Source organism: Bombus pascuorum, chromosome 1 (assembly GCF_905332965.1).
Source record: "Bombus pascuorum chromosome 1, iyBomPasc1.1, whole genome shotgun sequence".
In the NCBI taxonomy this organism is placed as follows: domain Eukaryota; kingdom Metazoa; phylum Arthropoda; class Insecta; order Hymenoptera; family Apidae; genus Bombus; species Bombus pascuorum.
Genome location: NC_083488.1, coordinates 1,321,142 through 1,344,937, shown reverse-complemented (window position 1 = coordinate 1,344,937; position 23,796 = coordinate 1,321,142). Strand labels below are relative to the sequence as shown.

At 36.7% G+C, this 23,796-nt stretch overlaps 2 protein-coding genes across 4 annotated transcripts in view; one reads left to right on the top strand and one right to left on the bottom strand.

Moving 5' to 3' along the window:
* LOC132911266 (LIM/homeobox protein Lhx3) overlaps positions 1-9,072 on the top strand; it is a 78,630-nt gene extending 69,558 nt beyond the window's left edge. Inside the window, exon 9 of the mRNA XM_060967802.1 lies at positions 8,826-9,072. The gene's annotated coding sequence lies outside the window, so the exon portion shown is untranslated. The remainder of the gene's footprint in view (positions 1-8,825) is intronic.
* The window catches only part of LOC132911169 (centrosomin), a 44,513-nt gene that overhangs the window by 4,679 nt on the left and 16,038 nt on the right, over positions 1-23,796 (bottom strand). For 2 of the 3 annotated variants that reach the window (XM_060967592.1, XM_060967584.1), the window contains exons 3-9: positions 11,035-11,252; positions 10,530-10,701; positions 9,469-9,608; positions 6,750-7,160; positions 5,027-5,257; positions 4,537-4,890; positions 191-298 (exon numbers count right to left, since the gene is read on the bottom strand). In XM_060967592.1, the coding sequence (XP_060823575.1) occupies positions 191-298; positions 4,537-4,890; positions 5,027-5,257; positions 6,750-7,160; positions 9,469-9,608; positions 10,530-10,701; positions 11,035-11,252 (1,634 nt within the window). Of the gene's footprint in view, positions 1-190; positions 299-4,536; positions 4,891-5,026; positions 5,258-6,749; positions 7,161-9,468; positions 9,609-10,529; positions 10,702-11,034; positions 11,253-16,599; positions 16,827-23,796 lie in introns of those variants that run through there. The other variant, XM_060967601.1, reaches the window with a different exon arrangement.

Genomic DNA, 23,796 nt, shown 5'->3' with positions numbered 1-23,796 from the left:
ATGACAATTTGCCGTGTTGACGAAACATCTTAGAATTAATCAATTTTGCCAATTAAGTTAAGTTGTTCAAGCTTCTTGTCTAATTTCTCGAATTGATATAAAGGTAAATAACTGGATTTACTTTCTAACGAAGACACGATAACGAGGGAGATAATTTTTTCAAAGGGATACGCAATTAATGGAGCGATACCTCTGATTCAACTTGAATCTGCTTCTCCAAACGACTCTTTTCGGCCTTGATGGTCTCTATTTGGTCTCGTAGGTCGTTTATTTTGGCTTCCATTTCGTCGAATCGTTGCTGCACATATAAAGTATTGTTCTCGTCAATAAAACTCGGAAACAAATCGGTTGCAAGCTTTATTTGCAAGAACAACTGCGATTACAGAGATGGTGTATGGTACAAATGTTTGCGTGCGATCAATTTGCATCGAAATCCTGGGAATTGTTTAAGCGAGAAGAGAAGAGTTTCGCGGTACGCGGAGGATTCGTATGGAACTCGTGGACGGATAACGTGGAAGGAAAAGCGGGGCAAAGTTACATGCTAATTTAACATCGTGCAGAGATCGTTCTTTTTCTTTTGTGTTTGTTTGTTTGTTAAGGTTTGTTTTTTAAGTTTGCGTTTGGTAATTTAATTTTGGGTATTTAGTTTTTCGGTTTCCTTGACCAACTGCGCGGCGAGACAAGGGTAACGATATCTGGCTCCTAAAAGCAAAAAGATACATCTAATTTGTAACTTTACGGTTAGCCTTAATTTTACCGACTTTTCTCATCGATTTCGACGAGTTAACGATTCGCGGCGTTAGTTCCAGCTTTGGGCACGGTACCGCGTTTGTTTGTTTTTTTTTTTTTTCGAAAATATAATCGAAAGTGTAGTAGTTTTATGAATATAGGTCTTACGATGTAGATTGGAGAATTCTAGCATAGTGTCAGCAATCGTAGCGTTTTAAGAATGAAACGAAGAATCGAAAGGAGTGAAGTAAAAATGTTGACTGATGGACAGATAATTAATTCGATGTTTTTGAATTCGTGTTTTATAGAGGAAAGTATGGATAAGAGTTGAAGCTTTGAGATTAAAGATTTTATAAAAAAAAAGATTTGCAGTTTTCTAACTTATATATTTGTAAACTTATATATTTGGGGAAGACGAGTTCCTTATTCTATTATCAAATATAAGAAATAATTTTCACGAAAAATTTCTACGAGTTAGTTATCTTCTCTAAAATTGATCTCTTCGCGTATACGGATTTGTTATGTCGCGTAAGATTTAATTATATCGTAATTAATTGAAATCGCTGTCAATTGATTTTGTAAAAAGAAACCTCTTTTCTATGTAAAATGTAGTTACAAATTTCTATGTAAAATATAGTTTCAAAAATATAGTTACGATACTTATAATTTCATAGTAATCGGCTAGATAAACATCTTAGAAACATCTAACAAAAGTGTAATATAAAAATAGCGTTAATTTCTCGATTGTTTTACAAAGTCATACGATGATTGCACGAAACGTTCTCGAGTTTCTGTAACAAGTTACTCAAATTTCACTGTTAAACGAAGCTAACTACGACTAACTGTAACAATTTTTGCGCTTAATTCGTTAAAATCAAAAGTAAATTATCAACAAGCGATGAATTTTGTACAGATCCGCTTTGATTTAACAGAATAAAAGATCAATTGGCATCGTTAACGTATCGTAGAACTTAAATCGTTTTAACGATAAATACAAAACGCATGATCGAAAAATAGAGGAAAACTTTATGGATTTGCCCAAAAGACGATACTTGTTACATCCACCTACCTCCATTCTCACCGAGGCGCACAAACAGGAGAACATTTTTATCGTCTTTCTTTTCTTTTCTTTTCTCTTTTTCGATTTCCGTTCGATTCAATTACGTTGAATTAATCGTTGAAAGATACTCAACGCAAATGCTACAATTATTTCTAGCACTGGCGAATATCCGTGACAGAGGAAAGGGAAAGGCACGAAAGCGCCGTTTCTTCCCCAATTGTTTCCGAAACTTTTCGATGGATTTTCCGTCGGAAAATCACGAGATTCCTTTTCAATTCTCTCTTTTCAATTCGTCAAACAAAACGAGGAAAAGCAAGAAACAAAAAGAATAGCAAACGGATAAACTCGCGTGTTCTTCGACTCAACTTCCATCTAAAGTCGTTTTCTTCGTTTAGACAAAAGAAAAAAAGTCGCACTTCTTCGAATTCGTTTTACTTTCAAAATCTGATCGAACGTTCGTCGTTTTGATCGTGTATAAAACAAAAGAGAATAATGAGTCTCCTCAAATCTCCTGGATCGATTATGTCGATTGTGTCGCGTTCTTAGTCAATTACAGTCGTTTTCAATTATCGTCGTTCGTTGTGGAAAAAACCACGGTGCTTGGAAAACGGTCGAGACTCGAGACTAATTTTCGTACGAAGACTGCGAGCCGGCAGCGGATCGCGCAGACTTCGCGAGCGGACTGTCTCTATTATTAGACGAAAGGCACGTCTTCGGTTTGGTATCTCGAAGACACCGCCTCGCCGGGACTTGCTCTACGAAAATTACTTTGATAATCCGATATACGATCACGTTGCCTACCCGCCTGCCGTTTTCACTCCATGTTCAGCTATGATCGCTAACTTGCGCTCGTTTAACGTGGAATTCGTGTGTAGGACGCTGCTATCGGTCCGAATTAAGCTACCCACTGTTAACGGTCGTTGCCACCAGCGGTAGTCTTGTTTCAGATGTAATTTTCTCATTTCTGATGCGAACAACGTCGAAATACTCGAGGAACGAGGTCAAGTACTTTGATTTAACAATTAAGTCGACTAACGAGACAAATAGCTCGAGACACGCGAATTAAGTTCGTGGCTTTTAAAGGTGATTCACTTTACGGTACGTACTTTCACTCGACAAGTCATTTCTCTATCTTCGACGTTCGTTATCATTGATGATTTAGTCGATCGTATCTTGGAATCTGAATGACGCGAATTACAATACGTTGGAATCATTTTGAACCACTTGGCAACTCTAATTTCGTAGCAGAAAATATTTGGTGTACACCTATAAGAAGAAAATAATAGGGGAATGAACTTGACGGTAAATTTGGACTTTGAAACTCCTTGGGGAACTGGAACCTTGGGCCGTAGCCTAATTAAACTATATTTAGATTCCATCCATGTATCGGATTCGAAGTAGAATCGAGAAAACACCGAAATCCTTCAAAATATATGTAAACGTGTTCCGATCCATTGGTTAATATAGAGAAATTCGACTAAAGTTCGCCAATTAGACAATTGATAAACGCAAAGTGAGTAATTAATTTATTTGTTGACAGCTTTGATAACAGATTGCTGATTTGTTAAAAGTATGCAAATTTCTTAAAAAGTTCTTGTTCAATTTCACATCTGAGGAAGTAGTTGTATTATGCGATTAGTTAATTTAGCTTGGAAAGGTATGTTAGTGTGCGAGTAATGAGATAAAGTAATGTAATATCGCGGAATAATCAATTAGCAGGACCAGAGCGACATAAAAAAAAAAATTGTACAAAAATTTATTAAATTTCGTCGGTGCGATTTAAAAAATAAACGTTTTTCGAACGTACATAACAGCGTAAAATACAAATATTCCGTTTGCTTGTGTTTCGACGCTAATACGCATACGTAAATTAAAGACACGATTTGATCGGTCGTATCTCTCGTACATGCCATGCGTTAACACTACAAATCCGTGCAAAAAACGTACGCACAAAGAAAAAACCAATAATGGATCACTTTGTAATAAAAAAGATTAAAAAAAAGTGAACAAAAAAAGATGTAACTCGTAGTGAACACGAAATGTAAAATAAATTCAATCGATTAAATGAAGAATCAAGTAAAACAGGCGTAAGAAAACGAGAAGGAATCTTCTCAACGGAGGATTCCAACTTTAAACTCGTATCGTGAATGTAAAAGAAAATTCTTGAAAAAATGACTACAAGTCGACTCGAGTAACGCTGCATTTGTATATTTAAATCTCATATGCGTACATGTTGAATAGCGCAGAGCTACTTGTGGTCGCAATTTTCGGTGCACCGGTAAGGATATCGAAATGTAACGAGCAGTGGCCCAAAGCGATAAGTGTCATGCAGTGAGAGAGATGATGACGATAAAGCAGAAAAGGAGAAGTAGAAGTAGAAGATATTAGGTGAATTCAGTATCTCTGAAAGAAAGAGAAACGTTTGATAATACTAAACCATTCCGTGATTAATTCCGGTTTCCTCGTTAAAAGCGGAATGCGTTACAATTCCAAGCGTTGTCTCCACGTTAGCGAGCTTTCATACAATGCCCGTTCATCCGTTAGCCGTTCCGACTGATCATCGAGATCCAAATTCGATTCACAATTGATTACTTTTGTACTTTACAATAGCGTTAAACAGCTACGATAATATAGAATAACCTCGAGACAATGCCACCAAACCTTAGAAGGCCAAAGCCTAAATTTTTGATATGATGCTTCAAAAACGTAGAGACAAGCATGCAGAATCGAAAAATCATGATGTCGACCTGATTGCTGGCATCGCGTTCTGGATCGTCCGTCGTGTCGGTGCTGAAATCTCTCAGAACGAATCGATCGTGTCCATCCCTCGCAGCCTTCGCATTCTCGTACTCCCGCAGCCTGTTCAGTTCTATTTCTAACTCCATGATCTTCTGTTCTTTCCTCAGCTTCGTGTTTTCCAATTGTTGCTGTCTCTCCATGAAACCTTGAATCGTCTTGATCGCTTTCTCGTGTTCACCTTCTAATTTCTTCAGTTTGTAACTCGTTGTTTCTGCGTGTTTCTGCGTGTTACATAATTTCAGTACCAACTGCTTTCTCGATTCTTCTTGAGCTTTCAGTTCCTTCTCTTTTTCTTCCAGCTCCTAAACGAGATAAATATTCGATTTAAGCAAATTAACGATATTACTTGAAGATCGATGTTCGTAGGATCGTTAGTGGTTCGATGATTCTTAGCAAGAAAAGAAAAAAGAAGAGACAAGAAGGGAAGTTTCTGCGAACCTTGATTAAATCTCTAATGTCTCTGACCTCTCCGTTCAGAGTTTGCACTGGCGACTTCACTCTCGTTGACCTTTCTCGATTCGGTTCCCAATCGAGACTAGCGTTTCCTCTCTTCGTCGTCCCTTGCACACAGGTCATCTTTTGTCCCATTCTTGCTTGCAAAGGATCTTCGACTGAATTCATAGCCGACGGACTGCTCGGGGGTGATCTTTTAATATAACCGTTCTCGAACTGCAATATAAATTCATTGAAATTAATTAATCAAACTTAATGCGTTATATCAGAAAAATAATTTTCCTTAAATTCAATATTACTTTAATTAATTCCTTAAATCTAATTTCTTAAATTCCTTAATCTAATTTCTGAAATCCTAGTCTTAACTTTTATACCTAGTAATACTATTTATCAAGTAAACATCAAGCGCCTTTTTTTTCAGTTTTTAATTCTAAAGAATCCTAAAGGACCACGCGTTTCACAATATGTTTTCTTTCTTCATAGTTAACGCTGGATTTCTTCTTCGGTTGTCGGTAATTCTAAGTCTTTGCGAATGGTCGCGTTTGCGACGTACCAGGGAGCGTCAAGCATTGACCGAGTACTTGGGTCGAAGTCAATGTAAAATATCAATTACTGGCAGTCCTTCGTAATTTGTATTCCACGAGTCGACACTGGCTTCAGGATATCTTTACAGATACTTAATTTATCGTAGAATGACAGTTGAGTTCTCCTACCAATAAACCAGTACATTTTACCTAGTTTCAGATCCAATCCTTTCCTCTTGGTTCTTATATGCTTTGCCCGTGTCAGTCTTGTCTGCAAATGCATTCCAAGCTACTTCGCTTTATCTTTACAGATGGTAAAACTTGACCATACAACTTGTCACCAGGACAGTTCCTTTTCCTCGCGGTAAAAGTAGTATACACAGATTTTCTTTCACTGACTTTTATTCGTCAGGTATCCAGCGATATTTGTACGTCTCTAATGCCTTTCTGAAGCATTTTTCAGCCTTCTTTGGCATTTTGATTAAGCGCTAGAACGTAACTACCGTGATATCTCTTTATATATAGATAAATCCGCGGTGTACAGCGCGCACAGTGCTAGTCTCAGCACGTTACCTCGAGACGTTCCATGTAACGAGATGGAACATAATTTCGATGGGTCATGTTGGTGGCGTACGTGCAACCGTCTATTGTTTAAACGTGATTTCAAGAATAAAAAGTACCGAGATAGATTCATTTTAATGTTGTAAAGTAGACGGACACGTGAAACTTTATCGAAAGCTCGTTGTACGTCTAGGAAGACGGTATTTCTTCTTCTCTAGTAAGCGTAGGATTGCGTTACAGACTCTACCGATTTCGATTCAACTGTCGAGCGATTGTTTCTGAAATCGAACCAGTGTGATCGAGGACAAGTTTTTCTCTGCTCGTTACAAGTTTCGGTTCTTTTAAAAGTCATTTCTCGAATAGTATACGCATGGGCGATAGACTTATATATAAAGCGATATGATGTAGGTTTGCCGATGTGAGAATGATGAGTATCGCAATGATTTCTGCAAGCTTTCATCGATTAGAGACATGCGTCGTGCGGATGATTGCGTTAAAGAGGATGATCATGTAGATGATAGCTTTTCTTTTAAGGTAACTCTTTAAGGATCTTATCAGTAGTGAAACGATAACCAGGAGACTTCCTGGAATAGATATAAATGAAATTCAAATCTGATAATCACCTGAGAGAGCAGGGCACGATGTTTGTTATTGAGATCTGTGAGGGCCTCGTCCCTGGCTTTTATAGACGTCCTTAATTGATCGACTTGCTTCTTCCTTTTTTCTGAAACGGCATTCAGCTCCTCGTATACCCGACACCTCTCTTCCAGCTGTGCATTTTTTTCTTTAATGATTCTTTCTTTCTCGAGTAGCTCGGTTTTACACTGCTGAACGACAGTGTCCCTTTTTAGCTGCTGTTCCTCCAGTTCTTTTATTTTCTCCCGCAGCGACTCGATATCTTGCAACCTCTCCGCATCCAAATTTTCTCTCAATCGCGTCTCAGCCTCTAAACGTTCTCTAAACTCATCCCGTTCACCCTCGAGTTCTTGCGCCCACACGCGTTCTTCGTCCAAGCTGTTCGTCACCTGTTTCACCTACGTTCATTTGCGAATAGATTCACGTTAAAATCGTTCGTGTTCTACGTGAAACGGTATAACTGAAAAAAAGTACTTTTGTCGTATGTATATTGTATATATAGCTAGAAAAGTAAAATGGTAATTTTGCATTCAGTTTAGCCATTTTGTTAGTGATTGCTATCATATCTTTAATTTAAATCGCTCTCGTTATGGATAAAAATTAATAAATGGCAAGTACGTATATGTGTAAAAGTCTTAAGCCGCCGGTTTCATTTTTAAGGCTACAAAGCACAGGAGAAGCAAATAGTTTAAATTAAACGTTAGCGTCGAAAGGAAAGATTTTTAACAATTTGTTTTTAAGAAACAGCTGATTTTACGTCAAAAAATTGCAATGAATTTAAATTCTTAAGAAAGATATTTTTTTTTATAAGAACCACATCCTCCGTATACAATTTTTACTATTTTACTATTTCAAATGTCTTAGCTATTTATATGTAACGTAGAAAGTTGTATCTTCCATAGTCGAATATTAAGAATAATAAAAGAAAAGAAGAGAAACGTTAGCGTCGAAAGGAAAGATTTTTAACAATTTTTTTTAAGCGCTGATTACTTCAAAAGTTGCAATGAATTTGAATTCTTAAGAAAGATATTTCCTTTTTATAAAAACCACATCCTCCGTATACAATTTTTACAATTTTACTATTTCAAATGTCCTAGCTATTTATATGTAACGTAGAAAGTTGTATCTTCCATAGTCGAATATGAAGAATAATAAAAGAAAAGAAGAGAAACGTTAGCGTCGAAAGGAAAGATTTTTAACAATTTTTTTTTAAGAAACAGCTGATTTTACTTCAAAAAGTTGCGATGAATTTGAATTCTTAAGAAAGATATTTCCTTTTTATAAGAACCACATCCTCCGTATACAATTTTTACTATTTTACTGTTTCAAATGTCCTAGCTATTTATATGTAACGTAGAAATTTGTATTTTCCATAGTCGAATATTAAGAATAATAAAAGAAAAGAAGAGAAACGTTAGCGTCGAAAGGAAAGATTTTTGACAATTTTTTTTAAGAAACAACTGATTTTACTTCAAAAAGTTGAGATGAAATTGAATTCTTAAGAAAGATATTTCCTTTTTATAAAAACCACATCCTCCGTATACAATTTTTACAATTTTACTATTTCAAATGTCCTAGCTATTTATATGTAGAAAGTTGTATTTTCCATAGTCAAATATTAAGAATAATAAAAGAAAAGAAGAGAAACGTTAACGTCGAAAGGAAAGATTTTTAACAATTTTTTTTAAGAAAAACAGGTGATTGCTTCAAAAAGTTGCGATGAATTTGAATTCTTAAGAAAGATATTTCCTTTTTATAAGAACCACATCCTCCGTATACAATTTTTACAATTTTACTGTTTCAAATGTCCTAGCTATTTATATGTAACGTAGAAATTTGTATTTTCCATAGTTAAATATTAAGAATAATAAAAGAAAAGAAGAGAAACATTAGCTCACACTTTTCACGTACGCGAAATTTTTGTTGATCGTGTAGTTATTATCTGTTAATAAGCAAACGTATGTATAGAAAGCAATTGCAAGATTTAGTCGGTGAACAATGTTAACGACGCATACTCATCCACGGACAAAATCGTACTGATTAATTTTTTCTTCTTTTTGCAGAGCGACGATAACTCGCTTATCAAGCTCGCATTCTTTTCGTGGCTGAAGGAAGTGAACAAAGATAGCGTTGAAATGGTGTAGATACGTGGAAAAAGGAAAAGAAGTAGGGCAGACGAGTATTTGCTTATCAATTGCCATGAATAACAACGTTCTTTGGGGATCAACTTTGTAAAATCGAGTCGGGAATAATTTAATTTCCCTCGAAGGATTTACTCGAAAGAAACATATATCTTCTTCGATGTTCGAAAAAGATTAAAAAAGAATTTAAAGAGACAGGATAAATGAAAATTAAGTATCAGGGCTTAATTCTTTTACACACGTTTAATTTAACGTAATTTAGATAATCTATCTCATATTTTACTGACTGTCAGAATTAAAGATCAACCCTCTGTATAATACTTAGAAGTTACATAATCGTATGCAATACCGTATTTCACCGGTATACCATTTCTGCCGACGTTAATCAATCTATTTACAGTAATTATTATTCCCTAAGTTCCAAATGGGAATAAAAAGATTCTAATCGATTGGGAGTGTTTTTCTCATAATAAAGTTATTCTAGTTATAGAGGATCAAGTAAAATGAATTTTAGTTTCTCTATAAAAATCATTTCTTTTACGTGTTATCTCTTGTGTTATCTTACCTCGGCTTCTAGAGATGCAACGAGTTCTTCCATTTGACATAATTTCTCCTCGTTCTCCAATGCCTTTTCTGGCGTTATGCCGAAAGCTTCCTTATAGAAGATAGATGCATCTGCTTTCTTTTCTTCATATTCCGCTAATTCTATCGCAACAGACAGCAACATAAAATTTTCATCGTATCAAGCGTAAGTGAAGTTCGTGGAAAGCAAAGGGTATAAAGAAGAGGATTTACCGAAGCAACGAGTAATTATGCAAATGAAGCACAACCTATCGAAACATTCCGATACTTTCTCCTACAAAGAGCTTTTTACAAGCTACATCGTAAGAAGTAACCCGTTGAATTATATACGATCTTGAATATTACGAAATTACACCGCAGCATTAATAAATCATGGTTATTAGACTGCCGATATTAAATAGTATTAAAACGAATGAAAACGAATCCCAACAGGCAATAAAGATTTATTTCGCGCTTTAAATACTACAACAAGGTACTTTATATTGGATATTTTGCATGTGTTTGCGGATGAGCCGTAAATTATTTGCATATTTAAGTTATTTGTAAATGCATGAACACCCACAACATCCACAATCTAGCGATTACATATTAATATTTTCATAGCAAAAAGATTCGATATCGATGAACGCGCATAGTAGCAAGTAGGTTTAGTAGCTGTTAGTAGGCAATTTTTGTTTGGTAATTGAAAATAATTAAGCACAATTTATGAAGTTGTTAGTAAAAAAAAAATTAGCTTCATAATCAAAAAATATAGTTTTCTTTTTACGTAATAAACTAATTTATGATAAAATTTAAACCTTTTTTAATTTAATCCAAGGAAACTGCAAAATCCCCAAAATATATAAATACATAAATAATAGATACGTATGCATAACTGACATAAATGTTGCTAGAAGAATTACATACATAAATTTGGTAGGAGGTATCAATCATAAAACCATTGGAATCCAGGTATAAATTCTTTTTACCGATTCTTCACTGACAAAGAAAATATGCAGAATTTTGTTTAATTATGATAAAGAAGTGATAAATTTTATTACGTACCCTTCTCCAGTCTTCTGATCTTTTCTCGTTCATTTTCAAGCGACTTCTGGTACTGAGCTTGATTCCGCGAAGAAGCTTCTTTTTGTTCTTCGATCAATTCGAACGCCTTGGCCGCCTGGCTGAGAAGTTCCTGCTTCTCCACCAACTCTTTCCTCAATGATTCGATTTCAACCTAACGGTAGAATAAAACAATGAAATCTCATAAATAAAATATATCTAGAAAAGTTGCTAAAAAATAGAGATACATATTTCTGATTTTATCCGTAGAATCCTCTATATTCGAATTTTCAGCAATAATAAAGCGAATTACAGTTTCAAATTAAAATATTGATATTTCCAGTCAGAACCTAAACGAACGTAAAGAGAATTTGAATTCGCGGAATACGTACGTGCTTTTTAGATCAAACGATTGAAATTTTAATTAAAAAAGAAAAGAGAGAAATTGCGAATAAGCTACAAAGTATCGCAATGATTTGATAGAAGGTAAAATGGAATACGTAGAAACCTTTAATTCGATATTCTTTTTTATCGCATTTTCATCCGCTGATGTAATTCCCATCCGCTCCTCGAGAAAATAAATCCGTAATTTAAGGTTGAAGTTTTCCTTTTTCAGAGCTTCTAATTGATCTTCGTATTCTTTCATCGTCCTACCAATTCCTGCTCCATCTCTGCTTCCAATCACTCCCGTTGGTGACGTCTTCCCAGGCGATCTCGCATTTGTGCCTAAAACAGAAAATCAAATACATCCTTTAACTTTTTCACCCGCGAAAAGCGTTTTTCCCACACCTCTGAGATATTATAAAAAGAACTACCAGCTTTACTTAGCCTCGTAATACACGTATTATTATATTTATGTGACATATTTATCAAAATTATTGTATTGTATAATTTATTTATATTAATAACATTTATATATTATAATATAATATATAATAATTATATAATTATATAATTATATGAATTCCCGGAATTCGCGGATTATTATATAAATTATTATATAATTATATAATAATTTATTTATATAATTATTATATATTACATATATTATAATACATAAATAAATAAATTATACAATTTATTTATTTTTTATATTTTTATAATTTATTATTATTAATTATTTATAATTTATTTACATAATTATTATATCATATATTTTACGTGATATATTTATTAAAACATTATGCTATTACTAATCGTAAATTCATCCACGAATTATTGTGAGGTCTAACGTTTGAACCGATATCAGTATATAATATTGCAATAATTGGAAAGAAGAGGGAGAAAAAAGATGCAGGCTATGTAAAAGGAAAGAAGAAGACCCGAGACACGTAATAGAAGAATGCGAAATAACGGGAGCACCAAAGGACACAGAAAAGATACTAAACGAGACTGGAGAAGGACTAATGGAATTGAAAACAATAATGGAGAAGAGAAGGACGATAAAAGACGGGGAGGAACGACAATAAGGAAGCACAGCAAGGAGGCAAAAGTTGAAAAGTTGCCATAGTTTTAGAGATAGATTATGCAACGGAGTGCAACATAACAGAATGGATAAGAAAAGAGTTTAGATAGATATAAGAGAGGAGACATTAAGATGATAACACCATAAGACTGAGAGAATGTAAAAAGCGTGATATGTAAACGAGATGTAAAACCGAAATCTCGTCCAAAGCCGGAAGGCACGGACTAAATAAAAATAAATAAATAATATTACAATAAAATCATAAAATAACGAGGAATAAATTGTTTGAACTATTTTGATATAATAATTTTGAATAAATTATTCATGAGTCACAATTACAATATAAATTGCTAGAAGCATTGGATATAGGAAGAGATAAAGAAGACTCGTCGTTCAACCGTATTACAAATCGGTTCAATTCAATTTCTGGCTGGTTGATTTGCTTAATTAAAGCTATGTAGATTGTCTACGATATTCTGTACGAGCATAATATCAAAGATGATGGTCATTTACGATTCAATTGATCTGATAAGTCACGCACAGAACATACAATGTAAGTAATACGAGAAAGAAAAATGTAGAAGCGATTCCATTTCTGAAAATAATAAAAGGGGAAAATAATTTACGTTGATCGTTTTCAATTTTACATTGTTAAATGAAATAAGCAAAATCGTCGACAAATTAAAGTTATCGAAGACTATGGATTATTATCTCTCCTTGCGATTCAATTAATCCTAAAATACACACGAATTAAACGAAAGAAACAATATGTAAATAAATAGGATGGACGATACAAGACGTTCGATTGGCATGTAAACTCGCACTTGTATTAATTTTTCTTTTTTAAACTAAACTAAAATCTTTTTTAAACTAAAATCGTTATCAGAATTATTTAAAATTATTGCTTTTGTTTAAAATTTCTTACGGAAAAATTAAACGATCGTCGGTATAAAAATTCTTACTTTCCATAATTAATAGGGCGATCGTTAACCCAATACCGTAGGGTATTTCGTTAGCGAAGGAGCTGTCTTTAAGCCATTTCTGACGATGACAATTTTCATCAATTCCCAATGTCCGACAGGTAAGATTTTTGTCTTTTTCGTCGCCTATTAATGATTCATCGACGAATCCGGTCACAGAAACGAGAAAGACGATCGCATCGATCCGGTTACGTTATCTTTAACGGTTACGTGCTGGACATTTGTACCCAAATTTTGTGGTTTGTGTTTACTTTGTGATAGTTCGTGGCACCCTAACCCGTATCCCCCTGACTTGCTATTGAAGCTATTCGAATTGCAGGATCATAGATAAAAGACGATCTATCTACGTGAAGTTAGGCACGAACGCGTTGTTCCAGATTGCTCTGTGGAAGCAATAAGACGCGATTTAATAGTTTTCAAAGACTTGGATCGAAGATACGTTTATTTAGAATTTTAAAGCAGCTATAAGTTTTTTTCGATTATTCATGTTGTAAAATTTGCGTTGTCTTTGTGTAAGTATTTCCTCGAAGCAGCGCATAAAGACAAGTTAATACTCTCATTATTCGAAGATATTTCAAATTGAAAGAATTCTGTGAGCAAACGCTGCAAGGCGTAAGATATATTTTCTAATTGCAGTTTAAGTGCATGTAAAACCAATACTTGAAATCCAAATCGATATTAAAATGCGAATTATTTGTCTTCCCCAAAGGAGTTTACTAAAATAGGAAATTGTTTGATCTTAATACAAAACAAAAGTATTTTTGCTGCTCTTCATTACGATTCTTATTTTACTGTTGTATTTACTCTGTTAATTCTAATGTAAATATAGAATAAAGATGTAGCCGAAGATGATTCATTATTTCAAATATTTGTGTTTGTCGTTATTTCAAATAATAATAAATGCTTAAAACTTCTTAACAACCTTATTTTTAACGATTTTTATTTTTTATGCCTATGCAGCTTTTCTTAAGTTTTTGTATCTTAAAAAATCCCCAAAGATTTTTTTCAAAACTCCTGCAAATTTCCAACAACTCCAACACGTATCACCGTAATCGTTTCGAGCGAAGCAAAAATTTAAACAGAACGATGAACACAATGAAAAATTACTCGAAATTATTGATAGGAAACTACCCATGCAGATGAAGGGTTAAGCCTAAAAGAGAAGCTCAACTTCAAATACGTTAACGCGTTCGAATTCCCCTTGGTTAATAAAAAGAAGAAGAATAGAAAACACGGGCTAAAGGAACAAGTTGCGCATACGCACAAAGTTTCTAGTAATGCAAACAGAACTTCTCGGACACGAAACCAAAGATAAGCCCGCCGTGATTAGATTCCTTTTAAGGACACGACCGACGCACGAACGACGCACAGCACGAACGACGTCCGTGACTAATGCACGCTATTGCACACAGGATTGCTACAAATCGCTCGTTTTTCTCCAGGTGCGCTTGTTGCAATGATTGAACGTTGAATCGATCCTATTCTCGAATTTATTCGAGCTACGTGACTGATGCCAATTTCGCGACGCTAAACGAGCGCCGCGGTCTTCTTCTCTTTTAAATCTTCTTCACGCGTCACCAACCGCCATTAAGCCTTTCAGCCGATCTTCGCAAACGTCGTCCTCGATGCTCGTTCGACGCAGATTTTTACAAGACTCTGGTCCTCCTTTTCCTTTGTTTCAACTCATCGCGTTCATCGGCCCTGTTCTTGGCCGTCTCCTCCCTCTTTTCTTCTCTCTCGTTGCCAGTTGTCGGCGAAAATTGGGGTTAGGTTGGGGTTAGGTTGGACGATAGGTAATTGCAACAAAGAGTCGCGAGGTGCGCTGCGCTTGTCGCGCGGTTCAACGACTCGCGAAAATTTGTATCGACCTTGCGAACGAATCCGACAAAACAGCGTCGCAACAAACCGCGCTCTGTTCGAGTCGAATACACAGCTACGGTCGGTATACGCTTACGATATCAAATTTCGATAATCCTCGTTGAAGATATTCGACAAGTCTGGTAAAATTCCATCGACGTCGATCGAAGGAGAACGAGACAATTCGAAAGCATTCCGATGGTACGTGACCACATACGATGCCATTGGCAGCACCGAGCCGTGAAATGAAAATCATTGAAACATAAAGGAAAGACGAATGAAAATAACGCATCTGGACGATAGGTGCTGGTAACGAAGCAACCAACCAGCGCTCAAATTCACGCTGCCATTTGTGCTTTAATACGGTCTATTAAGCTCGGTAGTTAGCGATCTTTCTTTGTGCGACACGATTCAGCGCAAAGAGGGTCCGGCATTCAGCGCATTCTGAAAGGCCCGTTGACTTTATTTTTCTCTCGATAGGATGAAATTATTCAAGGTCGAGCGAGATGTAAACAATATCGTTTAAAATGGTGAATTTCTACGATCGCATAAAGATTACGTTCACTTATGACAACGAACAATATCCGAGTTGTCGATAAACGAAGAAGTAACTCGATATCGGTAAATAGGTTTACGTTTCTTTGGACTAGGAGAATAAAGGATAATAATAGAACATTTGGCAATGAACATCCAACGATTTATTTGCTAATATATACGATAGAGTATTAGCTAAACTTCAATCGCAAGCAAACTTTCTGTTTAAAAATTTTAAATAAAAGTTTATGACCATATATATGTATATGTATATGTATGTTGGACAATTCGAAGCAATCGAAACGTAAGAATAATTCTTTTTAAGAAAAGCATAGATAATTTTAAAAATAGCAGTCACGTTATCGACGGAGCAACGCGCTGTGTTACGTAATTCAATATAAAATTTTTCTTTCCTTTGGTACGTTTGCTCGTTGAAAAATGGCACGTCTATTACGAAAAAATAGCACGTCGTTTTAACAAATTATTATCCATATATCGTAACAAAGTGATTTTTCCATTTTTCGCTGAAAAGTTTAACCTATTTGAAAAAATGTCAAACATGTCGGACCGATCGACCTCCAAATGATTCACGCAATCAATTCGACCTATCGTCACTTTCTTAGAACACGATATATATTACATTTAACTACGAAGTAACATTCGTAAGTCGTTAAATTCAATCAAACGTGAAAAAAACAATTGAAAAAACAGGATCACGTTAAACACGTAATTTAATTTCGTCTATATACAAGAAAATCACACACACAATTATTGCAATTTTATCCCTGACGATATACATAGCAACAAAGACGTCAACACGTTAAAAATCCATAATTTAGGAAGAAACAAAATTTAGCTCAGAGAATAATATTTCTCGTTGGAATCGTCATACACGCCATATACGGTGGTATAGCAATTTATCAACAGGAGCAGTTTACCGACATTCTCAAACCATGTAATACCATGTAATTGTAATTATTATTGTGAAACTTTGTGCGTAAAAATTACAAGCTTATAAATGCATACAATCACATTTATGAGAAATTTAGAACTGAACTAAGCGAACTGGACTGAACAAAACAAAGAATGCTGCTGCTATAACACGCGTGTATTTAGTAGTGGAAACGAATCTCCTCGCAAAGTTCGTAAGAATACGAATCTTGTTAATATTCGCAGTCTAACGATTACGTAAAAACGATACTAAACAGATGCAAGTAACATGCGAAGTGATTTTTACCGAACATAACGTGAACTTGGATTGGCCTGTCCTGGATGTTGTCAAGGGTGGTCGGGGCGTCAACACGCGACCTACCACATCCCATGCCACGTAAAATCTTCCGTGAAACATCACATCTTACTGGCTATTCTAGAGCCAAACTAAACGCAAAATTAAACGAACAAAGACCATCGAGCGTTCTCCGATGATATTTCGTAGGTCTTCTCGCGATGGACGTAGAAACGCTAACTGAGATAAAATGGCAAAGCAGCGCCAAAGTTTACATCGCAATAACCTACAGTTAAAATTATATCTCGAGCATATATCGTATCGCGTATAGCTTATGATACGTATAGGCAACCTTTTCAAGGATTCCCCGAGCCGCAGCTGCATGGAACAACGAATCGACAGCTGTGGAAAAATTCCTTGTTAATTTACAATACGAAGCTACCATCGAGCACGATGGAAAAGCTTAAGATGGAAAAGATTAATTCGACAATAGCGAAAATGACTTTCATAATCTGTATATTTTAGAATGTTAAAGACAAACATTTTTTGGGCAAAGATATCGTCAGGATTCTGCGTGTTTGCACGGATTTGTGGTATATCCAACGGGTAAACAATGCCGAGATCGTGAAGTTTTTCTACGTTAACTGCGACAAGCTTCTGAACATCTCTGTGTATATACTTTTGTAAAACGATCGCTGCTTTTATGTACCGAAAAAGAATACGTAACACGTATAAGCAGGATTCCAAACAGGAAGCAGATCCTATTTCATGTTCATACGTTAGATTGATCACAGGAAGCCGTCATATCTTAACCCTAACGTGCATTTCCTCCTATAGTTAGAAGTACGAGTCCTGTTTCCACTCAAGTTCAAATGCCCTCAACGCAGTTCCTGTGCAACGTTGAACGTCACGTGCTCTCTCTTCACGTGCTCTACCCTCGTGAGTAGAAATTACTATCTTCACATATGTTTTTAGGAAGAAGCGTAACTTAGAAAAGGAACAAGACAGTGTGTGCTATTTTAATCATTTAATAATAGCATTATTTAATTTTGGTTCTTAATATGTAGATAGTGGACGATATTTTATATATCGATTCGTAAAAATAAAATAGACCGATCGAATTTCGTTTCGATCGAAGTACCTTTTTTAGATCGTACGTAAATACCTCTGGAAACAACGAAGGCCAATTTCAGCCACTCTATTGCATCTTATCTTTTAGCTAAACAAGGTTGAAATCTTCCGAATAATCGATAATCACGTATTCGATAAACTCGCTTTCCTTTTAACCTCGATTTTTAAATTCAACAAAGCGTATCATTTACACTTCGCGTGAAACGAGCATACCAAGCAAGAGGAAAAGAGTCTTTAATCGAAGAAAAAAAAGAAAATTAGAAATTAAGGAATTGTCGTCCACGCTATCCAATATACCAAGTTGACAACTCGATCTTTATTTTTTCATTCTCTTCCGTTAACCCGCATCTAAACTCAATTCCCCGTACAAACGTAAACGTGTCTGTCGATTCTTTTCTAAAGAAAACATCAAATAAAAAAAGAAGGTTGATCGTTAGATCACCAACTAAAAAAATAATCTTTGACTCTACCAAGCCCCACTTTACCATCGATCGATCGAAACAGAAGCTAACAACACCAACCCGTGTCTATTAAACCTACTTCTTCGAAGGCTATCCCGTTTCGAGATCGTAAATTTTTCCAATCGTTGTTCCACTTGCCCCCGGAGGGATCGATTCGAGACAGAAATTCAGCAACGCCCGAGTACGTTAAAGAAATATCGGCAAAGTTGCGCATCCATTAAAACCTCTCTCCGGGCAAACCATCATATAGCATCCGCGTCATATGCCGCGTCATGATTCCAGGTTTCCAGGAATCGATCGGTAAATCTGAGCGATTTAGGTATCGGTACAAGCACGATATCGACTGTGAACCTCGGCTCTGTCGGCCGGACGTAGAGCTCGCGTATTTATAGATGACACATTTAGGCCAGAAGCAACGTTTCAACTATCTTTATTTTGGCAGGCCACTCTCCAGCTCTTCGGTGTGTGTCTGCTCGACCCGACTGTAATTAAAGTTACGAGAAATCGTCTTGAACGTAAGCTCGCGCAATTGTAATTTTGCCGGTTAGCATCGGCCTATTAATCGCACATCACGAAATTAGGAGCAGAAGAGGTCAAAACGGGCTTCGCGGTTATTTCGGGTCGCTCGAACTCGCCACCGGCATTGCGACACCGTGTACTTACATATTATGTTACCTTTGGTAACGCGCGTGTCGTCGCGGTTTCTGTGTTCGTGTCAACCGGAGGCTTCTGTGACCGATATCGAATTCTGTTAATCGACTTGGCCGCTCGAATCGAGCGGAAAATAGAATTGGATTGGATTCACGAGGGTCGGTCCGGTTATTAAAGCTTGATCAATGGAACAACGGAAACGTCTTGCGAGACGTTTTTCTATCGGCAAGTTTACGTTGATTTTCATTTTCTAAATTTCTTTCCTCTCCGCTGTACTATTTGGCAGATTTCTGATCCAACGAAGAAAGTTTATTCGCAAATGGGCACATCGACGATCAAAGTTTAACGTCCCTGCCATGTGCGTTAATCTTAATACGTAAAAATAGCATCAGCGCTTGAGTTATCATTTAGTTTATAAAGACACTAGGTTTTCGCAGACACGTAGGCGTCTGGCTCGATCCCAATCGTGTCAAAGTATAAATGAAAATGACACGGAGGTGGTAGCGGTTCCGAAACGAGTAATTAAACTGAAACGTAAGTATCCCACGTTAGTCATTTAATTACTCACCGAACTGTGTGTGGCGTTTAACGCTACTCGAATGAATTATGATTTTATATTATTGGCAAATTGAACGATCTTGGATCTATTCTGATAAGTTATCACGAATTTTCTATCGAGAATCGAATTTTTGTAGTGGAAAATTTATGGATCGTTAGATAGATATATGGAGAATTTGTTCGATACCGATTTATTCGACTTTACGCGATTGTCGAAACACTTTTCAAATTGACGAAAATACCTTTCATTCTTCTTAGTTTCTAATACGAAATGGTATTCGTTTCTTGTTTTCAACGATGTTTTCTTTTTCTACGATCAGAAATACTGATTATTTATACGTACGTATGCATAAAATACAAAAGTGACTGATACACTCGTCAACGTTCAGCCCAAACCGCTGTGCCTAAAAACGTGAAATTTGGACAGTCCACTTCTGTCATGAAAGGGAATTTTGAAAATTAATTCGATTCCAAAGTGGTGATACGAGGATGAACTTTTGTTAAAGAATAACCACGTGGCTCGTATCCAAAGAGTTACTAAAGTTGGGAACGTGAAATTTGGACAGCCCACTTCTGTCATGAAAGGGCATTTTGAAAATTAATTCGATTCCAAAGTGGTGATACGGAGATGAACTTTTCTTAAAGAATAACCACGTGACTCGTATCCAAAGAGTTACTAAAGTTGGGAACGCGAAATTTGGACAGCCCACTTCTGTCATGAAAGGGAATTTTGAAAATTAATCGGATTCTAAAGTGGTAATACGGGGATGAATTTTTCTTAAAGAATAACCACGTGGCTCGTATCCGAAAAGTTACTAAAGTTGGGAACGCGAAATTTGGACAGCCCACTTCTGTCATGAACGGAAATTTTGAAAATTAATTCGATTCCAAAATGGTGATACGGGGATGAATTTTTCTTAAAAGATAACCACGTGGCTCGTATCCAAAGAGTTACTAAAGTTGGGAACGTGAAATTTGGACAGCCCACTTCTGTCATGAAAGGGAATTTTGAAAATTAATCGGATTCTAAAGTGGTAATACGGGGATGAACTTTTCTTAAAGAATAACCACGTGGCTCGTATCCCAAGAGTTACTAAAGTTAGGAACGCGAAATTTGGACAGCCCACTTCTGTCATGAAAGGGAATTTTGAAAATTAATTCGATTCCAAAGTGGTAATACGGAGATGAACTTTTCTTAAAGAATAACCACGTGGCTCGTATCCAAAGAGTTACTAAAGTTGGGAACGTGAAATTTGGACAGCCCACTTCTGTCATGAAAGGGAATTTTGAAAATTAATTCGATTCCAAAGTGGTGATACGGGGATGAATTTTTCTTAAGGAATAACCACGTGGCTCGTATCCAAAGAGTTACTACAGTTGGGGACGTGAAATTCGGGATATGAACTTTTCGTTAGAAGCAAACAAACACGTGTTTCAGCGTTTTTCGAAATTCAACCCTCACAGGGACGATGAAGGGGTAATAAGGTGTTCTTGCAAAAGATAAGCGTATCTCTGTGTGTATCCACTGAAGCTGTGTATTTAAGATTTGGCAAACAAACTTCTCATTAGAAATAAATAAACACTCGTTTGAGCGTTTCTCGAAATACAACTTCTAAATGATAACAAACATAAATTATCATAAAAAGAAATACCGAAGCCGTGGCCAAACAGCTACTTGTTTCGTTATTGAATTTATCTACAACTTGACTTATCAGCTTCGTTAGAGAAAATTTAATATTTATTACAATAAATTCTTTGACAATTAATTTACAATTCTATAGCGATAACACGGAGCTTAATCGGAACAAATGTCTATATTATAATCCATTTCACACATGCTGATTGAAAACAGTCGTGTCGATTTCGATATTCTGTTTTACGTTAAGATCTCAGCAAACTGTTCGTCGCAAAATAAACGTAACGTATTCCTACTAGTTTCGCGTATTTTCGTAAACTCCTAATTCAACAAATTTCTCACCATCGACGTACTACGACTAACCAAAGTTGATAACAACCTTCCTAGCTATTCAATTAAATCCAATAACACCTGCAACTTAAAGTCTTGAGAAATCAGGAAGAATCAATACGCGAGCAGAAATAGCGAAGAGTTTGGCTACCATCGGCGTCTAACGCTTGAAGCTTGGTGTTCGATGCAAATTTCGCATTCCGAGCATCGGGAGAAAGTTTGGACGATAGGAGAGTTCGACCATCTGGAGAAATAAACAACCGGTTCACTTGGACAATGCTCCGCAATGTGCATGGTGTTTTATCTAGAAGCAAGATCGTGTCGTTCAACATGGAAATCGTTCGCAAAGGTGGCGAATAACGTGCCGCAGAACCACAGGGCAACGTGTTACAGAAATAAATACAGAGTCGCGACACGTTTCTCCTACTCTCTCTCTTTCGCTCTGTCTCTGTCTCTCTGGCCGCGGAACCCACCGAAATAAATGGATCACTGCTTCCTGTAATTTGAGATCGCGAAAAACATTTTTCTAGGATGCATCGAACATCTTTGTTTCGGAGGGAAAGTTACGAACTACGCTGCAAACGCATTGTATTAGCTTGCGAGCTTTGAAACGAACTATGACGGCTGAGGAAGATATTCTTTTTTATCAATTTCCACGCGTTTCGTTTACGCGGTGTGAAATTTTTCTAGTCACGCGAACGATTGCTATTAAACGACACGAAATATAATATACCGAGCCTAATCGGCTAGTACGCGAATGCTAAAATAAGCGCAAGTACCTTAACATCGCGACTACCAATTCGGTAAAGGCAAGTGCTATCAGATTTCTTGCAATCGCTAAAGGCATTCGAACAATAGGAAGGATTATACGTGGAAAATCGTAATGCCACTCGTAGCGACGTTGCCTCGTTTATCCGCATAATGGGCTTTCATTCGAATTTTTCGCATTAATGCGAAGAGACCCCGTCGCGTTCGTTATAATGCCACGAACCCATCGCCGCGAATCTATCGGTACGAATCGTTCGCTAGCAGGTCGAATATTTCACGTCGGTGCGAGGCATCGTTTAAAACGCCGACTGGGCGCAGCTGTTGTAAACGAAGAGCCGATGTTTCGCGCGCGAACGAAAATCAACGCGGCGTATGGAACGTGCGGCCACGTGCGATCTTTATCTATAGATCGCGGATCACGGAAACGTATAGATCGCGGATAGGACCGGGCCAAGATGTCGGTTGGTTCTGGCACAGATTCGTTTACCAAGGGCCAAATTTATGCGTATACCACAAAGCAACCGGGCTGATATAGCTAACTTTTGGCCATTGGCCACAGGTTCCTGGTGCTAAAGATTTTCTTTTGTCTTTTAAAACGATACGCGTATCCCTGTATTTCGTCGACTTTACCATTCTGTACCAGTTATGGAAGAGTTCGGAAGCATATCGGTCGAATTTGACGCAAAGTTTCTGTCATTGTTCGGCGAATAAACAGATTTCGTTGGAACCTCGGATGAATTAAGAGGCTGCGTTTGAAACACCGGGCGTGACCACCCCTGTCGTAAACGTGAGATTACGTCTCGTCGGCGCGCGTCGCGGCGCGGCGTCTGCGTGGACGTAAAATAGCAGTAGCCGAGTGGAACAAGGTTCGTTGCCCCGTTTTCATCGCGATAGATGCAATTTGAATTCTTGCGGGCAAGATCTAATTAAAGCCAGATCGGACAAAGAGGTATTTACGATCTAAGGTAATATTTATTCCAACAAAATGGTAATCCGCGCATGTCAGAAGGAATTCCGTTCGAGATCAATCTTCAGAACGACGAGTATATTTTCGTACGCGAATTTAGGACGAACGATCGTTCTCCATGAGACAATCAGCTGTTCATCGACTATGACCGATGTCGACAGGGGGTCAATTGCTCGAGGGAAATAGCCAATGAAGGTAGTTTCACTAGGGAAACAGGAAGGTAACTGATCGTTCCATTGTCGACTCTAATATCGGTGACCTCTCATTCGAGCAATCACTTAATTTGCAAGGATATCTGTACGCGATACGTTCATCCGATCTGGGACTATAAGCAATAAATGTAATCGGCTCTTACGCAACGATATTCTACCTTGATCACACACCGTAAAATTGTATCCGTTCCATCCTGATGATCGATAGACGTTTGAAAATTTTAACGAGTCATTAATCGCTGAATCGCTCGTCTTAACGCTTCATTTACGGAGACGTTCGAAAATATCTATAGCTTTGTTATTAACGCGATACGTATTCTTTATTTCTATAGATAAATATGTTCCATTATATATAAAAATATGCGTACACGCGTACGAAAAGTTTATATTTCGGAAATAATGTTATTTTCGTATATAATTTTGTAATAATGTATTTATCAGTGATCGTTATAATGAAAGTCAATATATCGATTTATTAGTCGCTTCGAAATTCAT